Source organism: Denticeps clupeoides, chromosome 1 (assembly GCF_900700375.1).
Source record: "Denticeps clupeoides chromosome 1, fDenClu1.1, whole genome shotgun sequence".
Taxonomy (NCBI): Eukaryota; Metazoa; Chordata; class Actinopteri; order Clupeiformes; family Denticipitidae; genus Denticeps; species Denticeps clupeoides.
The window spans coordinates 17,323,367-17,348,729 of record NC_041707.1 but is presented as its reverse complement, the minus strand read 5'-3'; the positions used below and the strand labels follow the sequence as shown (position 1 = coordinate 17,348,729).

Sequence of the window (25,363 nt, the reverse complement as noted above, 5' to 3'; positions counted from 1 at the left end):
GTGTGCTTAAGGAGGTGGATTGCGGCGTGGGCGAGGGAGGGCTTCGCAGATCATGACAGTATTTAGGACATTATTTTAAAACGTCTAAAAGTCATTTAATGCAATCGAATCTGTTGAATTAATCACATTTGTTGCAAAAATTAAAGCCACGCCCTTTGCCTGCAGACCATTCTGCCTCAGACTCAAACCTTGAAAGGACAAAATTCGAAGGCATATTTTTATGATGTTCATACATGAACCTTCTCTCTCTCTCACTCATGTTCCATACCCTATGGGTCGTGGCTGCAGGAGCCCATCCTGGGACACTGGGCTCAGGACGGGTATTCATCCAGCCCACTGCAGTGCACAAACACACCATACACTCATACACTCACAGACTATTCTGAATTACCGATTCACCCAGTGGATGGTCGGAGGAGGCCAGACACCCCCGAGGGAATGTGCACCAACACGAGGAGAGCGGCCCATATGTGAACCCGGAGGAGGAATCAGAATGCAGTTCTGGAAATGATACTTTACATGTAGGCCTATTGAAAGAGCTTAAATACTATTGGTCCATTCATTCATTGTATTACTATATTAATGTCTTAATTTGCAAAGTAAACATGAAACTAAGGAGGACAGAACATTTTATGAATACTGGTGTAACACGGCAGTCACTCAATTCCATTTCTCCAGACCATGGTGTGTTGGAACAGGATTGTTTGGATAGATGTAATTACCACCCAAGCTCAGCGGGGTGCCTACAGGGCCTTGAGCAGACCCTTCTGACATGCTACATCCCCTAGGCGACACTTCGAAATCATATGTGAAAAGTGACTGGCTCATCTCCCAGCTGGGTCTTAGAACAACGAAATGAAGTAGTTTGACATTTAGTAATCTGTAGGACGGGTCATCATTGCCTAAAGGGCTTGTGTTTCAGTGGAATGCTAAGACATGTAATGCATGTCTAAACACATTACCGAGTTGTTAAACTGACAAAAATATCAGGTAACTAAGCTGCACTAATCGAAACTATAGGGTGAATGTCTCTGGTAGTTCAGTGTCTCTGGGTGTAAAAACTGATAAGAATGCAAATTAGCTGTAAATAAAAGGTAGTTACATTTTTCTTTTTCAGTTGTTTATTTCTTGTCTCAATTAAAAAGAAGGGAAAAAGAAATAGCAGAGGAAGCAGAAGACAATGAATCCAATGACCCAGTTGACGGAGTAGATGTAAATGATCACCATGTCCATATCAAATCGCCATCCCCGGGAATCAGCCTCATAGTCCGAATCATTGAGCTGGTATCCGCCATGGGGAAACTGACGTCTGGTGATTGGGCCTGCCTGCCTCTGGAAGCCTGCAGATTAGAACAGTCGTGATCATTTAATCTGAATATTCTTAAACAAGAGATCAACAAATGAAACTGTGTAAAACAAAGGTAAGTATGCATGAATTGAATCATTGTGTGTGGTTAAAATGGAAAATATGAATTAGTGATGGTAAAGAAACTGAATATTCATTTGGTAAGAGTATGATGCTCACCACCCAAAATCCGAAAGAGCTTTCTGCAGCTGGGCAGAGGCCACTTAGCACAGCTGGCCTTCTGAAATGTCTGCTTTCGGGACAAGTACTCCTTTGGGAAGAATGTCCGGACTATGTGGTTCAGTTCTGCAAACGATAATGTTAAAAAAAAAGGATAAAAAAATTATTAAAGTGTATGAACATGTATTTTTGGAAATCTAGTGTAAATACTAATAATGAGCCAGAATGATAACAGAGACATTAAACATGAGAACGAATTATGACTTTTCATGGACTTTCGTTCTATTAGCCTTGCCTAGCGAATTCATGTATTGATTTTTTTGTATTGATTAATTAAATTATAATTAAAAAACTGCGTGGTGAAAAGAGATAAGAGACACAGCAAGCTCTGTCACTGGCCTTTGTGGAAGAAGACGTGTGAGATGGCGGTCCTGCACAGAGGGCAGGGGGTGTTGGTGGGGCAGTTCTTGGCCAGTGTACGCAGACAGGGCTCACAGAAGATGTGGTTACAGGGATGACACATGCAAGGGCTGAAGTACACGTCCAGACACACAGCACAGATGAAGCCCTCCCGGTCGCGAATGGGCCTGTCCTCGTCCTCGCTGCTACTGGAGGGGTTTGCTGTAGAGCTCTAATAAAACAGAACGACAAACAATTGCATGTTATTGATAGTGCTTGTGCAGCATTAATATTTATGGAAATGAGTCTTTCCTTTCAGAAATATGCACCTACATGTTTGCATTAGTGCTATGTGTTTCTGTATAACCCTGTATCTTGTTAGCAAAGTGCTGTGAAATGTTTGATGTTTAGTTAAGCAAGTGCCGCAATGCAGCAGAGGTAGGATCAAATAGCTGCTGCAGCCACATCTGTCTCCAGACAGTGAACGTGCTGTTATGACAGTTGTTAGAACCGCAGATTCTCCAGATCCCACCATATATTTAACAACTGAGAAAGCACCCCTGGAAGCTCCCTCATGGAGCCCTTAGTGTGTGTGTGTGTGTGTGTGTGTGTGGGTGCAGAAATGAGTTTCCATTTCCAGTGGGTCCTCTGTGTTTTCTTATGGACCCAGCACCCCTCCCTATATAATTAACACTCCCACATCCAGCAGGAGCTCTAGGGAACTCCGGCTTTCCCTTCAAATGTTATCACATCATTCTAGAGCAACGTTTCCAAAGGTGCAATGCTGCAACCCATCCTGGTCGGAGGACCAATTTAAACCTTATTAATTACTTTCATCAAAATTACTTTGAGTTTTGATTAACTGGGTTGGCACCATGTTTGTCCTTGAATGTTCTTCTTTATATAACACAGCTGACCCAAAGTCCCTGGTGTGATCTCCTGCAACTTTCTAAAAGACATGGCTCCTCTGATGAATCAAAACCACAACATCAACAACCAACAGCATTGATCCATAGATTCATAGTGGGCTGGCCAGAGACAGGGGTCAAGATTCTTTATGCACAGAAGAAACTGACCCATGGATCAAATTCCCCTGATGCTTGATCACACTAAACACCCGGAACACTTTGTCATATTCCTCAAACCATTCCTGTGTCATGTTTGCATTGTCATGTTTGCATTGTGGCCATTGTTATATTGTGTAACATTGTTAACGAATAAAAATAAGACTAAATTTGAAATGGTCAAAAACCATTGGGAGAAATGTGGCCATTGGAATCAATGTAGTGTATTCTTGAGTCTATAAAGTAACAGCAATATAATAAGTAGTGGTGGGCTGTTATCGGTGTTAACGTGCTGTGTTAACGTGAGACTCTTGTCGGGCGATAAAAAAATATCGCCGTTAATCTATTCACAGAGTTGTGTTGGGAGCTGGGTATGTACTACGCAAGCTATTGTGCCGGAGTTAAATGGTTACACCAGATTTATAAGTATATTTCTTCTTTCTTGTGTCTTTTATTTTCTTATTTTCTAAAGACTTTTGTTTTGTTTTTGAGACCCGGTTTAGTTCTCTTAGACACATGGCGTGAGCTGTGAGAGGTGCGTGGGGTTTGTGTGCAAAAAGTTATTTCTTTCATTTTAATTTATGTACATATTAGGAATATTTTGCATGTGTGTTATTTTGTGAATGTTTTTTTTTTTATGTTCTTTTAATACTGTATATTGTAGAGAGAGGTGCAGAAAGACGCGATGTTCTGACGCGACCTTGCTTTTTGTACAGAATACACTTTGCACAGAAAATCTCTTGGGTGTCAGCTCATCATTTGTGGTTCAAGAAACGAAATCAAAAAGTTACACAACGCAGAAGACTGATGACTTGCACCTTGATATTTTAGCGCGGATGTATACCTAGCCGAAATGCACTGTAGGGGGCGAGAACGAGTCTTCGAACTGTGAAATTACCACATCGAACGTGACGTGGTAACATGGATGCAGCTATTTAACTGAATAAACAGTTGGTAAACACAAGTACATCTTATTGAACATAATTTATTTTCATCACCAATTATCATAGTAGAACAGCTTTCTCAAGCAGTTTGTGATGCATTTTGGAAACAGGAGATGAGCCCCTGGTCTAATGCGCCACCTGACTTGAGAAACCCGTTCTCAAAGACTTACTTTTAGTCATTATTTGGGTAGCACACATATTCTGAATGCCTTCGTCAGAATTCAAATGAGCCATTTTAATCTAGATTAATCTAGATTAATGTAAATTAATGTAGATTAATCTAGATTAATTTTGCTTACTCTAGATTAATATAGATAATTCCAAGATTACAGTGAGATTAATCTAGATTACAAAAATTAATCTATGCTCACCTCTAATAATAAGATAACCTTGTTTTAATTATGAGAAGAATTTTTTGTATTTCTACTAGGTACTTTTTGTACTATGTGCATCGCAAAAAAAATAAACTAAAATAATTTTTTTTTTGACTAAAACAAGTTTTTTTTTTTTTTCGTAGACTAAAACTAGACTAAAATATTCATGGATGATTCTGACTAAAATATGACTTGAGTGTTCAGACTTTTAGTTGACTGAAACTTGATTAGACTAAAATGAGTATAGATGATGAACCAAAACCACAACATCAACAACCAACAGCAGTTTTGCTCAGATCCGTAGTGGGCTGGCCAGAGACAGGGGTCAAGATTCTCTATGCACGGAAGAAACTGACCCATGGATCAAACATCCCCCTGATGCTTGATCACACTAAACACCCGGAACACTTTGTCATATGACTCAAACCATTCATGTGTTATGTTTGCATTGTGGTTATTGTTATATTGTGTAATATTGTTAACGAATAAAAATAAGACTAAATTCTAAATGGTCAAAAGCCATAGGGAGAAATGTGGCCACTGGAATCAATGTAGTGTATTCTTGAGTTTATAAAGTAACAGCAATATAATAAGATAACCTTGTTTTAATTATGAAATGGGGTTGACTAAAAGACATTTTTGTATTTTCTACTAGGTACTTTTTGTACTATGTACAAAAAAAAAACGTGAAAAAAATTTTATTGACTAAAACTAGATTAAAATCTTTTGCTTAGACTAAAACTAGACTAAAATATTCATGGGTGATTCTGACTAAAATATGACTTGAGTGTTCAGACTTTCAGATGACTGAAACTTGATTAGACTAAAATGAGTATAGATGATGAACCAAAACCACAACATCAACAACCAACAGCAGTTTTGCTCAGATCCGCATCCCTCTGATGCTTGATCACACTAAACACCCGGAACACTGTCATATTCCTCAAATCATTCCTGTGTCATGTGCATTGTGGCCATCGCCATCTAGGAATATTATTGTGGTGTTGAAGGTGGTAGTCAAATCCACATTTCCCAAGCAGAATATTGCTAAAAGTGTCACACTTATGACTGCTGCCCATAGTTTGAATTAATTTCCAGTGTGCATACATATAAGCACAGTCATAAAGCACAGAAAATACATTATATTTATTACTACTGCAGTCTGCAGTTCATACTGATTGTAACATTTCATAAAGGCACAATACATAAGAGTCTTAACAGTCATGCAAGAAGTTGCAGTCCAATCAGAGTCAGAAATAAAGAATTTTGTTGATTTGAGGAGAGAATGAAACATAAGAAGTGAATAAAGACACATCACTGAGATATTATATTGCTATTTTATTTCAGGAACCTTTCTGTACCTTATAGCGCCCCACTAATTATCTGAGGAGAGCCTTTCTGTGGAGCTTACACCCTTTTCAGGGGACCAAGCTCCCCTTAGTAACCCTGTAATGTTCATGTTTCCTGCTTCCAAAACATACACTTCAAGAATCTGACTATTCATTGGCTTCCACATATATCCACCCCACTGACAGGTGTCATTGTAACAAGATAACAAGACTGTTGTTGGTGATCTGTCTGTGCTTCATGTTCCATCATCATGCATGTGGTGAATATTTATTTTCTCTTGTGTTCCCTGACATTTGAAGACTACATTACGAAAGCCTCAGTGCTCTCAGTACCACCCATGTTGTTGTTTATTTCGATGAGCCTTTCAAGCAGCGAGGTGTTCTAATTGTATTATGCTGCTGCCACCGTGCTTCTCAGTAGAGGTAGTGCTCTGGTGGTGAGTAAAATGAGGAAAAGACACCTTCTGGTCAAAGATCACAGATATTTGGATGAAAGGAGTTTCTCCTACTCCACAAGTTCCAAAGCACTATCCAAACCATAAACATTAGAGATACATTGGATTGATCCTGGGGCAGCACCCTTCTTTGTACATTAATGCTGCATATATGTACTTTATGTGCACATATGTGCTGTAGTGTTGTTTTCATCCACAAATATTTTTCAGAAATATCTTAGTCAACGAACATTTATAACGTGACGAAAACAAGGTGAGACAAGTAAATGCTGGTCATGAGACAACAACTATAATTAAATATATCTCGTAATATTGTTAATGAATAAAAATAAGACTAAATTCTACCATTTGGTCCCACAGATGACGTCACTTCCCCAGGTTATCAGATGGCTGGGAAAAATTCTAAAGCAATCTTTGAACACACTTTCTTTAACATGGAAAATAAAACAGAATGTGTGGTCAAACAACACAGGGGGAAATGTGGCCACTGGAATGGATGTAGTGTATGCTTGAGTCTATAAGGTAACAGCAATATATTAAAATTAGCTTGTTTTAATTATGAAATGGGGTTGACTAAAAATAAGACTAAAAATAAAATTGAGACAGGGAACCAAAAACTGTGCTATAACAGGTACAAATATGTACAATATTATAATAAAACAAGCCCTATGAATATCTGAAAATGCAGACAACCATGTAACCTTGTAATCCAAAATTCATTGACAAAATTAATTGGCCAGGAAAAGCCAATTTATGTGTCCAGTCCAGTTTCCAGAATCATATTTTCAGCAAACAATTTAAAAACAAAAATATAGAGTCTGTTGGAGAGTGTCACACACACTCTGTATCATGGAAGAGGATTCGGTTCAAATCACAGAGAGCTCATTTCTAATCATGATGTGGTTTTTGATGACACACAAGCCCACTTAGGTGCATTGAGGCAAAGGCTACAGGCATCCTGTCCACGAAGACAGGATAGCTGCTGACCTAGTTTCGCAGTTGCTGAAACGTAGCCGCAAATTCCCCAGACAAATGGTAATCTTTTTACTGCAGGATGTAACACTGCCATAAATTGACAGAAAACAATGTCCCATAAAGGCCCAGCCTCGTTTATATGAGATATGAATGTGCTGAACAGCGGTGTCACAATCAGAGGCTGGCTTTGTCCAAATAAAGCTCGTCATGTTTGAAGGGCTCTCCGCCAAAGCCTCATCAGGCTGTCAATTCAGATGCAACCCCACTTTAGCAGGAAAGACAATGGTTATCGAAAAAAGCAGCGCATGACGGCACAGCACTTGACAGTTTGTAATCAAGCAGAACAATTCATTTGGCACAGATGGGCCACCTCGCAAAGACCCCCTGAAAATGAAGTGATCTCTCCACGTCTCTGTAAGAATATCAACTGACACATACTGGCCATCAGAGGAAAAGCAATGGCCATGGGCGTGTGAGGCCATGCCAACCTTGAAGAAAATCAGGGGACCCAGAAGATTTTATTCTTTCTCTCAACTTTGCCACACTTCTGAATCATTCCATTAAGGGCAACAAGCACACATGTTTACTACGGGATCTGAGATGAGGGTGGCTATGCCAAACTGCTGCCATCTGCCGACAGGAAGAGAAGCATCCACAATGGCTTCCTAGTGTCTCTCCCATCCCTGTAGCCCTGTTTTCAGGAAAAATGACCCATTAAGAGCCATTACCTAAACACCCATCCAAATAAGTTACAATCGGTCTTCTGCTGCTCTGAGATTTATGGGCCACTGATGCTTCATAATTACCAAATGCAGTTTTAATTGGCCACTCATCAAAAATGTAAAACCATATTTTCCGAGCCATTTGATTTATCAGGCTACAGAGCATCTGGACAGGATTTGGGGGATACCTGGACGTGTTCCTGCTGCTGGTTCTGCCTCCATCGTTCCCGTCTGCGCTGCCTTCTCCTCAGGTTCTTTGCTCTGGCCCTCTCCCTCTTGCTGAGCCATCGATCCTCTCCAGGGGCGGGAGAAGTGGTTGAGGGTGCCAGGCTGGCTCCTCTACCCAGAGGATGTTGCTGCTCCTGCTCTTCTTCCTCCCCTTCTTCTTCCTCCTCTCCGAGCTCTGAGCTGCTGAGGGACCCTGGGGAGTTAAGCAGGGAAGAAGAGGAGCGTGGATGGCTGGAGGCAAGGCTGAGGTGGTCTGAGAAGGGAGCTCGGGGTGAGTAAGCAGCAGATCCGGAAGGGCCGGGAGTGGAGTACGAAGAGGTTGCCACTGGGCGAGGGGAGGAAGAGTCTGCGCTAGGCTCAATAAGGACCCCAGAGAAAACGTTCTGGCCCCCTCTGGCCCTTTGCGTACAGTCTAGACTGCGGGCCTTCCTGTGGGACACCCGCACCGCCATGAAGGCTGAGTGACCCTGGTTATCCTCAGGTCTTGCTGATGACCTCAGACGGGGGACCCCCTCCAGACAGAGGGCCTCGGCCATTCTCAACATCTCCCCCCCTGACTCAGCTGCTTCCCCCGGAGAAGCCATCGCGATCTTCTCGACCCCTACAGCCGGAACAGCAGCAGGGCCCCTTGTTCTCCCCAACACACACACAGAGTGTGGTGGGCTAGCACTGGCCTCGTGCTAAAGCTGGAACCCATTGTAGACCTGCCGGAAAGCACCAACATGCTCTCTCTCACACACACACAGACACACACACACTCATTTAACATATACAAACACACGCATGGCCCCCTAGGCTATGTTTTGCTCTGTTGACAAAGTTAAAGCCCCAAAGTGAGCTTCCGAATACTGGCATTCAGCGCCCCAATTGTCTGTGAGGCCTATAGAATGCACGTCAACGACAATACAGGCATTGTGGGATAAAAATTGGGGGAAGAATCCAGAGCCACCTTTCGCAGCTCATGCACTCAGCTGTTTTCTGCTTTCTGGTTGGTCAGCAGGCGTGTGTGCTGATCAGACAGAAACTCCTAATACATTAATACTTGGCCTGAAATCCTTGTTTTAACAAAAATTACATGTACACACATACTTAATGACAATTACAAGAATTTAAAATCTAATTTGCAATACATTTATTGTATTATACATTCCATGGTTCACAGGTAACACTTATTGGACCTGCAACCGGCCAGTCAATACCCATAACAACACAGTAAGTGCCTCTTACCTTAGCTCCTTGAGTTTCATGACCTTTCCCATCCCATCTGCAACTGACCCAAGAAGACAATAGAGGCACCACGCCACGTAGTATATATGAAATGAAAAGCAAATATTTGATGGGAAGACCCATAAGAGCAGAGGGAGGTCCTAACAAACATCAGCATATATTGGTGGCTACAGCATGGATTTCACTTTCCGCTCAAATCTCCATTCTGATGCATACTTAAGCATGATATATAACACTGGAGGATGATGAAAACTATTAAAGCGGTCTTCCTGCTTTGTAATTGTTTTTTTGCTTTGTAGCGTTGTAGGAGCCACGGTAAACGGCAGGCATACCATTAATTTTCATTAGGCAATACTTTAAACGTATTACCATTTCTCAGAGCTGTGCAACTTGGCGACTTATTGATCCGTTTAAATTATGATAATAGACCTCCACGTATATAATTGCCTTTCTGATAATACACTCATCCTTCACAATTTATAATGAACACTCACATGTTAAAACAAAGATATTAATATCTTATATTATGCTAATATCTATCCAACTTAACATTCTAATGCATAACTTGTTTTCCAGTGAAAAACTGATCTTCAATAGACAGATAATTAAACAGAAATGTTTCACAGATATAATTTGAAATATAATTTGTGTACATATAAGCATGTTCGTTTTCTATGCTTCATCACCCTGTTTGTGTGGTCTAGTGTTTTTCGACAGAATTTATTTAGGTTGTTTCTTTTTTAATCTAGATTTTTCAATGTTCTTTTCACACTTCGCTTTCCGATGTTCAGGAATAGACCTACTATGTTTCGCTTGTAAATAAATAAACTGGAACGAATTAATGTGTAGTATTATTAATATCTAAAAAAAAAAAAAGATCTACGCAGATGTCGGGTCAATTCTGACGTTGTCGATTTTGAAATTTGCTCTCAGATCTACAGCAGATGGCAGCAAATTTCCATCTCAGACGTGAGCGCAGCGCTGTCAATGGTGCTGAAACAAGTTCTCGACAACTGGAAGGACAATCTCTAATCAAACCAAAGACTACCTCAACAAGTTAGAATGCTGGTATCGAGTTTTGTTGGATCGAGAGAAATTGTGTCGAAATTCGATAAGATCTGCGGCTCACGGCGTGTTTTGCGCTGTGAACAACTTTCAGGGAATCCAGATCGCTGTCCTTAAACCAGGCAGGTAACGGGACTGGATGGATGTAGCGGAATGTGGTCTGACTGAGCGCCCATCCCGCCAGAATGAACGAATTCCCGCGTCTCGCAGCCCCACTCCACCCCCATCTCTCCCTCCCTCCCTCTCTCTCTCTCTCTCTCTCTCTGTGTGCTGAAACCTCAGACAGTCGTGCGTCCTCCTCGCAGAGGTGATGCGTCCCTGGACAACAGAACTGGCCACAGGGAATGCATCCCACAAAATGGAAAGTACAAACAGCAGTACCTACCCAGAGGTGCAAGACTGGAGCCAGAACGCCACGGCATTGGCCGAAGTTGCGCAAAGTTACCAGGTCCTCACCTCGCTGCTCCTCGCCGCGTTGATTTTGTGCGCAATATTTGGCAACGCGTGCGTAATCGCGGCGATCGCGTTGGAGAGGTCTCTCCAGAACGTGGCGAACTATCTGATCGGTTCTCTGGCCGTCACGGACCTAATGGTGTCAGTTCTGGTGCTGCCCATGGCGGCGTTGTATCAAGTGCTGAACAAATGGACGCTGGGACAGGAGATCTGCGACGTGTTCATCTCCCTGGACGTGCTGTGCTGCACGTCTTCCATCCTGCACCTGTGCGCAATCGCGCTGGACAGGTACTGGGCCATCACCGACCCCATCGACTACGTGAACAAACGAACTCCGCGGCGCGCCGCGATCCTGATCAGCCTCACGTGGCTCGTCGGCTTCTCCATCTCAATCCCGCCCATGCTGGGCTGGAGGAAGCCGGAGGACCGCGCCGACCCAGACGCCTGCACCATCAGCCAGGACCCGGGCTACACCATCTACTCAACTTTCGGCGCCTTCTACATCCCCCTGGTTCTCATGCTGGTCCTGTACGGCAAGATATTCCGCGCGGCCCGGTTCCGAATAAGGAAGACGGTGAAGAAAACGCAGAGACACAAAGTCGCGGACACGAACCTGACGGCGTCACCGGCGACCCTGCACAAGAGGGACGGCGGGGAGTCGCAGGCGAGCCTGTGCGTAAACGGCGAGGTCAAACACGGCGAAGACAACGAAGCGCTGGAGATCGTGGAAGTTCAGAGCATGTCCAAAACACACCTCCCCCTTCCCAACACCCCCCGGCAGCCACCCACCCAGAGGTGCGCCGAGGCCAAGAGGAAGGTGGCCCTGGCGCGGGAGCGCAAGACGGTGAAGACCCTGGGGATCATCATGGGCACTTTCATCCTCTGCTGGCTGCCCTTCTTCATCGTGGCCCTGGTCCTGCCCTTCTGCAAGTCCGGCTGCTTCATGCCCAACTGGCTGGGCGCAGTCATCAACTGGCTCGGCTACTCCAACTCGCTGCTGAACCCCATCATTTACGCGTACTTCAACAGGGACTTCCAGAACGCCTTCAAGAAGTTGCTCAAGTGCAGCTTCTCCTGCGCGTAGGTCGCCCGACGCTCGGAACTTTTTCGACCGAACGCCGAGGGGCTATAAGTCGTCTCATGGTCGTTGCACAGACGTATCTTTACTGTGACACGTTATCAATCCATTTATCAGTCGTTACTGCCCAAGCTCTTCGTGCACATGTTACAGAACCTGTGCATTCAACTATGCAAAGGTGAACTACTTCGCAGAAAAACGATCTCCAGGTAGCATCTAGACTAACGCTGCGTTTTTGGACGATGTAGAAAACGGTAAGGTTTTTCTAAGAATAATACAAATAGAATTCAAATATTTTTGTCAGAAAGTGCGATAGATTTTTGTGTATTTAAGCAGCTAGAACCATAAATTATGTACCCAATGTCTGTGTAAAAGTATTTTAAATGTGACGAAATAAAAAAAAAAAAGCATAAATCATGATTTTGCTTGGGAAACCATCTGCAGATTCTGCCACTTGTTCAGGGAGTCATGGCACCATTTCGTACTTGTGAGCTTGTGAACTGTGGCGTGGGAACTCTCTTAGAGAACTTTCACTGTGTTAAGTAAAGAGAAACTAGTAGCAGGGTTTTAGATGAACCTGTATAACCAGCAAGACCAGCACAGAAACAGAACCCGAGGCAGTGTGTTTTTTCAGCAGGACAGTGGGTGTTAAAAGTAGCAGTCGATAGTGACTGGGTGAACACATTCGTCTGTGAACACGAAAAAATATAAACTAGTAATTCTGGGGACTAGTACTTGTTAGTCATGCTGGAAAGGAGAAGCATCTAATCAAATACACCTTTTAATAATGCTTAATCCTTTAGTATTATTAGACATTCCAATTGTCTTGGAAGCATGTCCACGCCTGTGATCGAACTGGCTTAATTAAGACATTTTAATTTCACGTTTCATACATTCTATATATATATATATATGCTCAATATATATGATAAATGACATGGATACAGCTATACTAATGTCAATTTTTGCAATTTGAACTGTCACAAATCATGTTATAAAGATAAATATCTGGGTTTGCAAAACTGTTGTCCAGTGCAAATATTGGTGTAATGATGGGTCAAAATCTGTAGTTATTTTTGGCACATGCATCAGAATTACTTTTGTGCTTGTTCTGTTGTCCATTGAATTGAACATTACCTCATTACATCGAACATCATTTGTTCATACAGGCTCAATATGCTGCTGATGAACAGTAATGACCCAACTAGACTTTTTGCTCAGGAATCCAAGGGAAACCCAGAAAAGTCTAGTCATTTAAAACAAAAAAAATGATTAACTGAAAAAGGTAATTCTGACCTTTTCTCTCAGTACATAACCACACTCACACCTATGATATCAGTTCAAGGTAATATCCAGTTCAGTGGCCGTGTCTCATTTTGAACTCAGTATGAAGTAATTGACTTTCCTTTGAACAAAGGGCTGGGACATTGCCAGGCTGCAAAGGAGACAAAATTTCACGGAACATTTTGTGTCAGACACACCTCAAGAAACGCATTCTAATATAAATAGTGTTAGTCATTATCTACCTTATGCGCAATTGGGTGTGCTGTCTTAATACATTCCTCTTTTCACGAAACTCATGCTGGTATAAGGATCATTTGTTCTGCTTGATTTGCAGAACTAGATATTAATGCAGAAATAGATACTAATGATGCGGATGAAATTGGTATGCACTTTATCAGATTTTGTAGCCACTTTGGGACATGCGCATTTTTATTTCAAGTTATCTATGAACAGAAAGTTTCATTTTTTTAATGGTCGCATAGTTACTGATGACACAAATATCTATGAATATGGGGGGTTATCTTCATGAACAAATGTTTGTCATGAGACCAGAAGGATTAAGGTCACAAAGTGTGTTCTACACTTCTGATCTCCAGGCATCCGGGTTTTTTGAGCACCCGCGTTGTGAGATTTAGGGAGAAAAAAGTATCCAGCATGTCTGGCAAATCAAACCCAATTTAAATAATAAATAATCCATAATAATGCTGTAAATCAGAAGGAAGCAGGAGGAAGAATAACTATGTCATTAGTAGCCATCAACCTGAGATGCTTTTGTACAATTAAAAAAAATAATTTAAAAATATAAATATTGATAATATACCAACAAGGAAAAGGAGAGCATCATTTGTAATATTTTCACAGTCATGATGGTCTTAGTGCTGCCCTCTTTTTGCCTGATAAACTCTGTGAGCAGTTCTGGGTGGGAGAATGCACAGTGGGTGTAAATTAGATTCAGCAGTCAGGCTCATTAGCTGAAAATTAACAGATGACACTGAAACTCTGAAGAAGCCTGTTTCATCACGGAATCTTCACAACAAGCATGAACGTTTGGGCCACAAAGAAAAATAAGGTAAACATGTACTTCTGAATTGGGACTCCTGAAGATGCAGCAACGGCCTGTAAATGAGAATCAGGGGGACTGGCAGAAGCAACAGAGTTTACCCACGTACACACAGCAACAGTCCCTCCGTCAAACATTTTTACAACGCTTTCTATACTATGCACATTAATGTGCAAAGCACACACAAACCCTCAGGCTACTTCCCTGACAGCATAACGAACCAAAATGAATTCGATGTAAATGCAATAAAACACAAAAAGGTTCACTGATATGTGTTTGAATAGATAAATCATACACTATATGAATAATGAAGACCATGCATTGCGCTACAAATTTGGGAAAATTGTGAGAAAAAAGATTTAAAAACAAGGCACATACAGGACAATAGACAAAACACTTAAAACATAGATAACGACATGGAGATTTGGCACTGAAAGGTGTTGCTACTTTGCATCAATCACTATTTGTTGGGATTGGATATTCATTTGTATAGTTAAAGGCCATTCATGACATAAAAGGCCTCTCAGAGATGATTTAATGGATTGTCACCTGTGCTTGAAAAAGGTGAATGAAGCAGGGTGACAGGGTGAAAAGACTTTAGAAAGACAGAGTGAAAGGAAAGGGATAAATTTAGGTACCGACGTCAAAGGAGGGGATGTGAATCGCAGTGGATTTGGGAGCCCGGTATTCCCCGGAGCAACAGCACAGCTCAGACGGCTCACTGCCCATATCCAAAACCGCAGCACCGGTGGCCTTAAGCAAATCTCCTTCTCGCTCAGCTCCTCTCTCCCCTGTCCTTATTGGTTCCCCTTCAATGAAGAAGCAATACCAACTCTGCCTGACAGAGACTCTGAAATTACTCTCCAAATGACATCATCACATCAAAAAGTGTCATTTCCTGCCTGAAATGTCCACAGTGTTCTAGTGCCATTCCCAGTGAAGCCCAGCATCAGTAAAGGCCAAGCCACGCCCAGTGAGCATGGCGTGCCACTCGCTTTCAGAACGTGTTCAAGCTTCTTCTGCGCATAGATCACTGAAAGTCGGTGTTCAACACACTTTTTGTCATAGGTTGAGTTCATAAAGGACAATCAGGGTGACAATCTGAGACTGATCACTGAGGTTAAAGGTCCCGACGTGAAAATATGGTCTTATATGGCGGGGAAACAGGGAGTGGGAGAAGAGCGGCTCACAGAAACCATGATTCACAAATACAGACGCAGGAGGGAGCGCGGTGGGGGTTCGGGCACTGCAGGGCACAGACACAAGGAGACAGGCGCAAAATGGACTAAAACTAAGGATGCTAGAAAACAATGACAGGCACCAAGAAACACAAACAAGACAAGAATTCTGACAGACTGCAAGACAAGGATGAACACAACTCTCTGCTATGGGGTCAGTAGTACAAGGCCAGACAAGGAACGTGAGCCTGAGAAGTCCTTCTATTGGTTGTGGCACAGGTGTAGATGATGACAAGGCAGAATCTGTAACTTAGAGATGCTGATCCGGTGCTGATCCGATGCTGATCCCCCCAGTGACAGCAATAATACGTTTTATTCTATAGTGCGCCAGATCTAAGTCAAACTAAGAAGTGAGATTGTGAGCCAACAAACATGACACTCTCTTGCCCTTCATGGATTCATTAATAATAATTGTTAATGCCACCAGACTGTATGGCGCGCACCTTCTATAGGCAGTATTCCATCTTTCACCGTCCACTTCCATGTGGATGGTAAATTTCACCTGGAGTGCCTCCAGGCTCGAAATGAAACCTAGAAAGATCAGCTTGATCTTTACAAGTCATCTTCTGATACTTGTCCAGATGTCTGATCTCGCTAATGTACTACCTCAACACACTTATCCAATAAGCATACTAACCTGCATATTCCTGGATGTAGGAACTGACATGAACAACTCTGCATGATCCAGTGCTGTCCAGAGGGGGATGTGTTCCCCTTCCTGAACCTCCACAAGGATTATTCCTATTTATTCAGGGAGTTTTTTCCTTGCCACTGTTGCCTTTGGCTTGCTCACTAGGGAATTTGAGCCCTGTTTTAATGTCCGGAGCTTTGTACATTGTAAAAAGCCCTGTACAAATAAAAATTGATTAAAATTGATTGACTGATGCACAGTATTTGGAACTCTGTGAATTTAAGAGAGGGTTGGGACTCCCCTATGACAACATCATGATGTCCATGATGATGTCAAGATATGACTGATGCTCAATATTTCAAGACAGTTGTCTATAACAGAATCAATGCTTTGGATTGCAGTTTACCACTGGAGTCTCTGGATAAATGAAATTGATCCCACTGTCTCTGACCTTCAACACGCTATTTCATTAGAAGAAGGAAGAACAGGGATTGTAATTATAATGTAAGGAATCATTCACCTTAACATGCACCTTAACTCCCCCAGGGTGACTGGCTGCAAACTAATAATATCATGATGATGCTCCATATCGGCTTTTATTGCTGACCGAATTGCTCCAGTTGCGTTGGTACTGATAATGTCTGTTACATGTTTTAAGGCCAAGATCAATATGCTCATTTAAAATGTGCACTGTTTTAAGGTAACATTCTCTATTTATTTTAATTTCATGTATTTCAAGAGCTGGGAAATTCACCTGCAAGCCATTTTCCTGGGTCTGAAAAATCCCTTTACATTAAAATGTGCCAGTCACTGTCTTTTTCAGGTGAATACATCAAATACTATTGAGGGGCTCATAGCATAAGGCCAGTCTCCATAGTGACTCTTCAATGCTGAAGCCTGCTTCTAAAAGAGCAATTACCTGATGACATCAAAGGACCTCCACGGCACAATGAAGGCATTGTGTCACAGACAGACATCAAAAACATAAGCACAAAGCCTTACTTTGCATAAAACTCGGAATGCATTAAATAAGAGAAAAAAACATAGACATTTCTGGGAGTTTTTTTTTTTAAATATCTCAGTCAATGGAAATAGTCATTAGAGACTCAAACTGGCCAGCCCAGATCAAGAACTGAATACTGATCTTCCCAAAGACGTCATGACGGAAATTTGTCAGTCACAATAAGGTTTCCATTTGAGTTCAGAATTATTGACAAAAATGTGTAATCAATCCAGGTAATTAAGGCCTTTCATGAAATCCCCAAAATTATGAAGCTTTCTGGTCCTTTTTACCAAGCCACATTGTTACTGATATTGATCCACAAGGTTTCCAATAATTGCAACATCATGGACAGGCTATTTTCACAAACTAAAGCGAAAGCACTGGCAAGGACACATGAATCTGGAAGATATGCATTATAAGAATAGAAGACTCTAGTTTAATTAGAATAATTAGGCTACTGTGGTTCATGAATTTAACCTACGATTAAGATTACGACTTCACAAAAAATAAATAATTCTATGTGAGTTCCTCTGTGAATAAAAACTGCACTGTTGTGTAATGTGGAGTTTATTTGTCTGAATTTGCTTTACTTTTACTCTATGACCACCACATTACCTTGGCAACAGAGCTGCACTGATTGTTCATTGATTATTGCTCAGTAATCCTCGTGTCTACAACACTTGCACCATTCTCCATTTTCCATTCCCAAACATGACAAATAATATTGTTACGGTTTATATATGGTTTACAAGATAAAAACTAGACTATAATGTAGACTTGTTGACAAAAAAAAAATCTCTTGTTTATTTGTGTTATTATACCGCTATTTCTGTTTCTCCTCTCCTATGATGTCACTTTCGCACTACACAATTGCAGCATTTACCAGATTTCAGGATACTTCTGATGGGTGAGCAGACGGCTGGGAGAAAATGATAAAGCAATCTTTGGATGCAATCTTTGGATTCTTTAGACTGAAGCGTAAAGGAATACAAGATGTGTATTGTGTATGTGTATAATGTGTATAAAGAAATGGAACAAATCAGAATGTCTTCCACATCTGGTATTCTTGAGTCTATAAGGGAACATAATTATAAGAATAAGATAACCACATTATGAAATGGGTTTGACTAAAAGGAAATGTTTTGGTCTGTTCTAGGTAATTGTACTGCATTGACTGGGTTAACTGGTAGTTTGTCTTCTCTTTTTTTATTTTATGTTCAGCCCTCTGAATAAAACCAATGCACACAGAGAGCAATTGTCATCCTTTGCTCTGTCCCCTGAGGCAGTTGTGACCTGGCGGGTAAGGAAGCGGAATCCCAAACCACCAAGGTGCCACTGAGCAAAGAACCGTCACCACATACTGCTCCCCGGTCGTCTGTCATGGCTGCCCACTGCTCACCAAGGGCAGAGAAAACATTTCGTTGTGTGCAGCGTGTGCTGTGCTTCCTGTGCTTCATGATGACAATCACGTCGCTATCACTTCACTTTTCACTCATCTGAGAATAAAAGCAAGATGATACATAATTTGTCATTTGTTCCATTTTCTAGGACAGCCGTGTTATGTACGTTCTCTGCTTTGGTTCAGACAATATTCTAAGTGGGAGAAGCACAGGCAGGACCAAACAAATCATGTGATATTGTTATGCTCCCAGTGTCCCCAGGCCACATTGGCACCCCAGACTCACTAGCCTGGTCAGTTTCCTGTCTTGTGATGGGGAATGGAGAACTATTGTTAAGCCACACTGCTAAACACACAGATAGTCGCCCATGCCCTTGACATTGTAGTCACATTGGAACTGTCATGGAGAGGGAGTTGCTATTGAGAATGGTGAATTATGGTTTCCATTGAGTGACTCTCAACAAAGAATCCGGCAAAGATACCCCACCTACAAAGGCTGGGACGATGTCCCTGTTATATTCCAGTCTAGACGCTTCAGTGAAGTGAAGTGAAAGTGAGAACATGTCATTGTGAAACACTGTCATTGTGTTGAATGAAACTATCATTGTGACACACATTGTCATTGTGAAACACTGCAACCAGCTCACACTGCACACAACGAAATATGAGCAGTAAAGTAAAAAGCGCAGAGTGATTTTGTGCAAAGTGATTTTGTGCAAAGTGATTTGTGCAAAGTGATTTTGTGCAAAAGAGTCCGGAGAGATTGGAGGTGAAAGTGAAAGTGCTGGAGTTCTATGTACTGTTGATGTTGATAGCCTGCGGGAAGAAGCTCCTCCTCATTCTCTCTTTGTTGGACTTCAGGGAGCAAAAGCGCTTCCCTGATCGCAGCAGAGAGAAGAGTCCATTGTTGGGTTGGCGGAGGTCCTTCACTCTCTTCCTGGCCCTGGTACAGCACCGTTTGCTGTAGATAGATTGAAGGTCAGGGAGCATTGTATGGATGATTCGTTCGGCTGATCGAACCACCCTCTGTAGGGCTCGCCCGTCCTTCATGGTGCTGTTCCCGAACCAGGTTGAGATGTTTCCTGTCAGGATGCTCTCTATGGTGCAGGAGTAGAAGTTCCTGAGCACCTTGGAGGGCAGTCTGAAGTCTCTCAGGCGTCTGAGGTGGTAGAGACGCTGCCGGGCCTTTTCCACCATGATGTTGATGTGACAGGACCATCAGAGGTCCTGCGTGATGTTAACACCGAGGTATCGGAAGCTGTCCACTCTCTCCACTGGGCTCCTGTTGATGGCAGGGGTCTGATAGTTCCTCTCCTGCTTTGTACTGAAGTCCACTATTAACTCCTTTGTCTTGCTGACGTTCAGGTGGAGATTGTTCCTCTGGCACCAATTCTCCAGATTTCCAACCTCCTCCAGGTAGGCTGTCTCGTCGTTGTCAGAGATCAGGCCCACCACGACAGTGTGGTCAGCAAACTTGATGATGGCGCTAGAGTTAGTAGTGGCTGTACAGTTGTATGTGTACAGGGAGTACAGCAGGGGGCTCAAAACACAGCCCTGGGGGGCTCCAGTGCTGAGGGTGATGGAGGCTGAGACATGTCCACCCATCCTTACTGCCTGTGGTCTCCCGGTTAGGAAGTTGGAGATCCACTGACAGAGAGATGAGCTGAGTCCCAGGTGCTCCAGCTTGGTGGTGAGTGTGGAAGGGATTATTGTGTTAAATGCTGAACTGTAGTCAATGAAAAGCATTTTAACATAATTTCCCTTCCGAGTGTCCAGGTGGGTGAGTGCTGTATGGAGGAGATGTGATATGGCGTCATCTGTGGATCTTCCAATTACGAGTCTGATTCCTTACCCACTTGGCCACCACTGCCCACTAACAAAAGTTGAGGATGGGAACAATGCAACAGACTACAGGCTTGACTAATTATGGTATTTCTTTACCAAAAGTATAAAAAACAGTAGAACATTAGAAAACAGTAAACAGACAAAAGTTTTCTCTGCAAATGCAGTCCCCCACCACTGTCTGAAAGTTGAGTCATGGCAACTGGACTTTCTTTCTTTAATGTAGAGACGTTTCATTCCGCATCCACAGAACCACTGCATGATGTAAGCTGCTCAAGTCTCAGCCAAGGTCCAGCAATCCGGACCGGCGTTTCATGTTTGCGTTGTCTTGTGTTTCTGATTACCCTGATTGTTATCATCTGTTAGTAGTGTAAATGTATCATGGCCATGTCCTGTCCTCATTTGTATTGTAGTCGTGTCTCATGCCTTGTGTCTGTGAGATGGTCCCTGTGCCCTGTTTCATGTATTTAATCCCTGTGTTTGAGAGTCATGCATTTGTGTCCATTCCATCCCTGCCTCACGTTATTGACAACACGAAGCAGACAACACGAATGCCAAGAAACCTCATTCGGATGTAACAGTCCCAGCTACCCATTAAGCTGTTCTTCCAAGATTATGTTGACCAATCTTGGAATTTTACACATCCAGCACCCAGTCAGCCTCCTACAGTGCTCCTACAATAGTTATGAAGTTAGCAGTGATTAAGATTAACTTCTAACAGTAGTTCATTACACACACAGTCAAAAATTTTACATATCGGTTGCAGTTATAGAGACTAAGATGGAGGTAGTTTTTTAAAGGATCAATTACTCACAAACTGAATTTGGACAAGGCACAAAAATGAGATGATGGGTTTTACTGGTGGGGTTTAGCCTCAATTTTGATCCTTTTCGTCAGGTCGGCTCTGGTCATGGTCGGGTCAAGCTCGCGTGGTAAATGAGCTGTCAACAAACAGAAACTTTTGGTATACAGTACCTGTCTTTTCCGAATAATTTGATGTTTGTAATTTTGTTTTGTTGATTGTTAATCAACAACGTTCCAGTTCACCTCCGGCCGCCTTATCACCGGCCAAGCGCCTCCGGCCCTCCTCTCCAGTCCACTCGCTTGTCCACTCGCTCCAAGCATGCCTGCGAATGCGTCCCCGAACTCGGCAAGTGACAATTTGATATTAGTCATGCATTTATGTTTTTAGTTGTTATAATCCGATGAGGAATAATTTATTAGATTTTGGCAGTATTATTTGTCACTTTTCCCCAAGGAAAAGGTCTGAAGCATGAAACTCCAAGTCCCACTCTGGCCCTGGTTGGAGCCCGGGGGACTGCAGGGAAATAAAAAGCTGTATTATCCTGTAACGTTTCCCAGTCCTGTTCCACCTGCCAGAACATTTTTTTTCCAAATTACAACCTGTGCTACGGTGGATGGGGCCCAGAAGTAAAAATATGAAACACTAGTCAACAGGCTATGTCTTTACAAATACAGATAGTAAAATAATAGACTTTCATAAATGTACTGATGTACTGGTAGGTGGAGTCTGCAATACAACCACCTTGGCTTACTTACTAACAAGTGAACTTTGTTTTTCTGGCACCATGCATCAGGAGGATTGTGCCTAACTGCCAACATATACTAACTGTGTGCCGCCCAAGTAACATACACACATCCCAACAGGTACACACATACACACATACCAGGACTATTTACATATCACCTGCACATTTCTTTCTTCTCTGGTGAGATTTACATTTACATTTACAGCATTTATCAGATGCCCTTATCCAGAGCGACTTACAGTCAGTAGTTACAGGGACAGTCCCCCCCTGGAGCAACTTAGGGTTAAGTGTCTTGCTCAGGGACACAATGGTAGTAAGTGGGATTTGAACCTGGGTCTTCTGGTTCATAGGCGAGTGTGTTACCCACTAGGCTACTACCATCTCTAGTGCTCATGGTGCATGCAAAGCATGGTTGTCCAGTCCGGTTGGCCGGCCTCTGCCACCACAGAATGTAATGTTCTCCCTCACTCACTCACATTCCATAACCACTTACTGCTATTCAGGATTGTGGTTGTTGGAGCCTATCCCAGGACACTGGGCACATGGCAGGGACTCGCATCGGTCAGGGTGCCAGGCCACCACAGGATGCACACACAGACACACAAACACACACACACACACACACACACACACACACACACACACACACACACACACACACACACACACTCATACTATTTACTCACACCTAATAAAAATTCAGAGTTGCCAATTCATTTTGTGTGCATGTATTTGGAAGGTGGTAGGTCCCCACACACTGCTCCCTGGGTTCAATGCTGCCCACTATTCAATGGGTGATGGATTAAATGCAGAGGACACATTTCATTGTGTCACCGTGTGCTGTGGTTGCTGTGTATCACAATGACAATCACTTCATTTTCTCTTAACCAGAGACTTAACCATGCCAGTGGCAAGTTCCTGTTATCAGTATGAACTTGTAGGGTGAAATCATTCAGGTTCAAGTCATGCAAGTTCCACACACACTAGGTATGATCTGGGATTTGACCTCACAACTTTGGAGGTGTGAGGCCACGTCACTAACCACTGCACCACAATAATATTGTTAATTACATTTTTAATTGTAAAGCTGAAATTAATTAGAATTCTGAGAACATACCTCTAACATATTCTATATTCTGCTCCAGGGGTTCTAGTTCATAATTATAATAACGTTATAGACCCCAGATATAGACCCCAAAGGCCCCTAATATTTCCCTTGTATATCCCTCATTTAATGAAACCCAATAGCAATCAAGCATTGTCAGCCTCAAATCACATAAGCTGTGTAAGCTGCAATGTGCCTGTAAAGTAATTGCAGGGCAAGATGTTAAACAGATCTATATATGATTATTAAGAAATGATCCTGTTCTACTGGGTCCCGTTGGCTCTCATATTGCCGTTCACAGATTATGAGCTTGTGATATTCAGAGATGCAAAATTAAATTTGAATTTTATTTTTCATTTCTATTGATTGTGGAGTAAAGCTGTTGCATGGAAAGAAATGACTATGGATATCCAATCTGAGAAGAAAGAAGAAAAATATTTAATAAAATGTTTAACTGCTGGTTATGGGATTTGCTATCCTAAGAGAGAAAGTAATGAGTCCTCTGCATGATCAGTTGAAATTGCTTTGAAACATATAAAGGGTATTTCTGTGTTTAATACAGACGTCTGTAATTACATTTTGACTGCTAACTATTAGTCACCACAAGCATTTCTGGATATATAAGTTATCTGAATGGCTATTTTTTTTTAGAATTTGGTGTAAAATGAGGTATTATACCTGCATTTCTGTTTCTGGAAAAGGAGATCAAGAGGTCACCAACCCATCATGGTCAACTGGATCCTAGTGAAGACAGTCAGAATTAAAATGCCTGCTCATATTTTGCCATTTATTTTATGAATTTAGTAGGTGAATTTAAAGGAGCGTTATGAAACCAGATTATAAACATTAGGTCATCTACATTACATGAAATTCAAATTATATGCAGGACCTTGGTCAAACCGTTACATACAACTTCAAAGCACATCCTTAAATGTAGCCAGGACTACTTTTCAACTAAATTTAAAGTCGGTATGCCCTGGGGATCAACAACACGAATTATTCAGATTTCAGCCAAGCAGACAAGTACAAAACAGCGTTAACATAGCGGTCACACTGGAAGCAGTTACATATCAAACCGTCTTAACAGATGTCACGAACTCCCTTGGGGGCAGCTGTGATCTGTAGGGATGAGCGTAAGTGTCCACCACATGAGTGTGATGGGATCCTAATGGTGTTTACAGATTCCAATCCCATTCCTTCCTTCAGGAGTCTGCTGACTTGTTTCATTCAAATTGCTGCCATGTAGAGCACAGAGCTTTCTGGAGTTTGCCTTTTTTCAATGAGAAAGGCTGGTGAAATTGAACAGCAAGTGTGCCACCACACAATTTTTGGTTACCATGGATACAGGGCAAAGCATGATAGCTGTGGCACCTCTGGCCTTTTACTATAGTAATCACCAAGGATCATTGCATATTGATGGAAGGAATGAGATGTCTGATTGGACCACTGGTTGCAGGAAGGATGCCGTACGTTCACAGTTACCTCCATTTCACCAGGTTTTATTTTTCAGTGTTGCTCTACAAAGATTTTCTCTGACAAACAGAAGCAAAGTCAACGAGGCGTTAGATTGCGCACTGGAAGAGATTCCAGCTTGAACCTCCAGTTACACTTCACACCAAAAAGGCTTCTGTGACTTTTGAACATGACTGGTTTTTCTTTGTGTGGGGTGAAATCATCATCATCAGTTCCTGTTATCAGTATGTACTTGTAGGATGAAATAATTCAGGTTCAAGTTCAAGTTGAGCTTTATTGTCATTTCAGCCAAATACATGTTAGAGTGTACATAGTGAAACAAAACAACGTTTCTCTACATGTAACATTTAAACAAAAGTGACATGAAGAGCACGTGTGCGACAGACAAACCAGCTAAATGAAGTGCAAGAATAACAAGAGTAACATCAAATAAAACATTCAGACAACAAAGAAGACGGGCAGCGTGAAAGTGGTAATTAATGTGCAGAATAACAATGTGCAAATACTGCTGTAATCGAAATGTAATATAGATGTGTTCTGAACATAAGAGGTAGTGTGTGTTAATCAGTTCAGAGTGGAAAGTCCCTGAGTGTTCAGGTGTCTGTTGGAAGAAGATGTTGCATAGGCTGGCAGTGAGGACACGAATACTCCAGATGGCAGGAGGGTGAGGAGAGCATGTGAGGGGTGCGTAGTCTTTCACTATGCTGGTGGCTTTCTGGATGCAACGTGTTTCAAAATCTGCTGTAGGGTCTTGCAGTCCGATGTGGTGCAGGTCTCAAACCAGACAGTGATGCAGCTGGTCAGAATGGTTCCTCTATAGAAGGTGGTGAGGATGGGTGATGGGAGATGGGCTTTCCTCAGCCTCCGCAGGAAGTAGAAATGCTGCTGGGCTTTCTTGGCTGTTAAGCTAATTGAGCACT

General features: G+C 42.3%; 2 protein-coding genes across 3 annotated transcripts; one reads left to right on the top strand and one right to left on the bottom strand.

Moving 5' to 3' along the window:
* Positions 1-1,136: 1,136 nt before the first annotated feature.
* Positions 1,137-11,713, bottom strand: rnf180a (ring finger protein 180a). 2 transcript variants are annotated; one of them, XM_028977073.1, is made up of 5 exons: positions 10,713-11,713; positions 7,996-9,305; positions 1,925-2,156; positions 1,526-1,651; positions 1,137-1,340 (listed from the first exon to the last, which is right to left on the bottom strand). In XM_028977073.1, the coding sequence occupies exons 2-5, from the start codon at positions 8,617-8,619 to the stop codon at positions 1,138-1,140; spliced, it is 1,185 nt and encodes a 394-aa protein (XP_028832906.1). In that variant the 5' UTR covers positions 8,620-9,305; positions 10,713-11,713; the 3' UTR covers position 1,137. The 2 variants fall into 2 exon arrangements, with proteins under 2 accessions (XP_028832906.1, XP_028832895.1); XM_028977062.1 differs by lacking the exon at positions 10,713-11,713 and having other exon boundaries at positions 7,996-10,538.
* On the top strand, positions 10,599-12,272 carry htr1aa (5-hydroxytryptamine (serotonin) receptor 1A a). The gene has a single exon (XM_028977047.1). The coding sequence runs from the start codon at positions 10,638-10,640 to the stop codon at positions 11,862-11,864; it is 1,227 nt and encodes a 408-aa protein (XP_028832880.1). The 5' UTR covers positions 10,599-10,637; the 3' UTR covers positions 11,865-12,272.
* The last annotated feature ends 13,091 nt before the right edge of the window (positions 12,273-25,363 follow it).

What these genes read in the sequence shown, in the direction of transcription:
- htr1aa (XM_028977047.1), top strand. Translation starts at nt 10,638, where the DNA reads ATGCGTCCCTGGACAACAGAACTGGCCACAGGGAATGCATCCCACAAA.
- rnf180a (XM_028977073.1), bottom strand. Translation starts at nt 8,619, where the DNA reads ATGGCTTCTCCGGGGGAAGCAGCTGAGTCAGGGGGGGAGATGTTGAGA. An exon ending in AGCAGCAGGAACACGTCCAG is followed by an intron (nt 2,157 to 7,995) that starts GTATCCCCCAAA and finishes CTGTTTTATTAG; the next exon opens with AGCTCTACAGCAAACCCCTC. An exon ending in GCTCTTTCGGATTTTGGGTG is followed by an intron (nt 1,341 to 1,525) that starts GTGAGCATCATA and finishes TCTAATCTGCAG; the next exon opens with GCTTCCAGAGGCAGGCAGGC.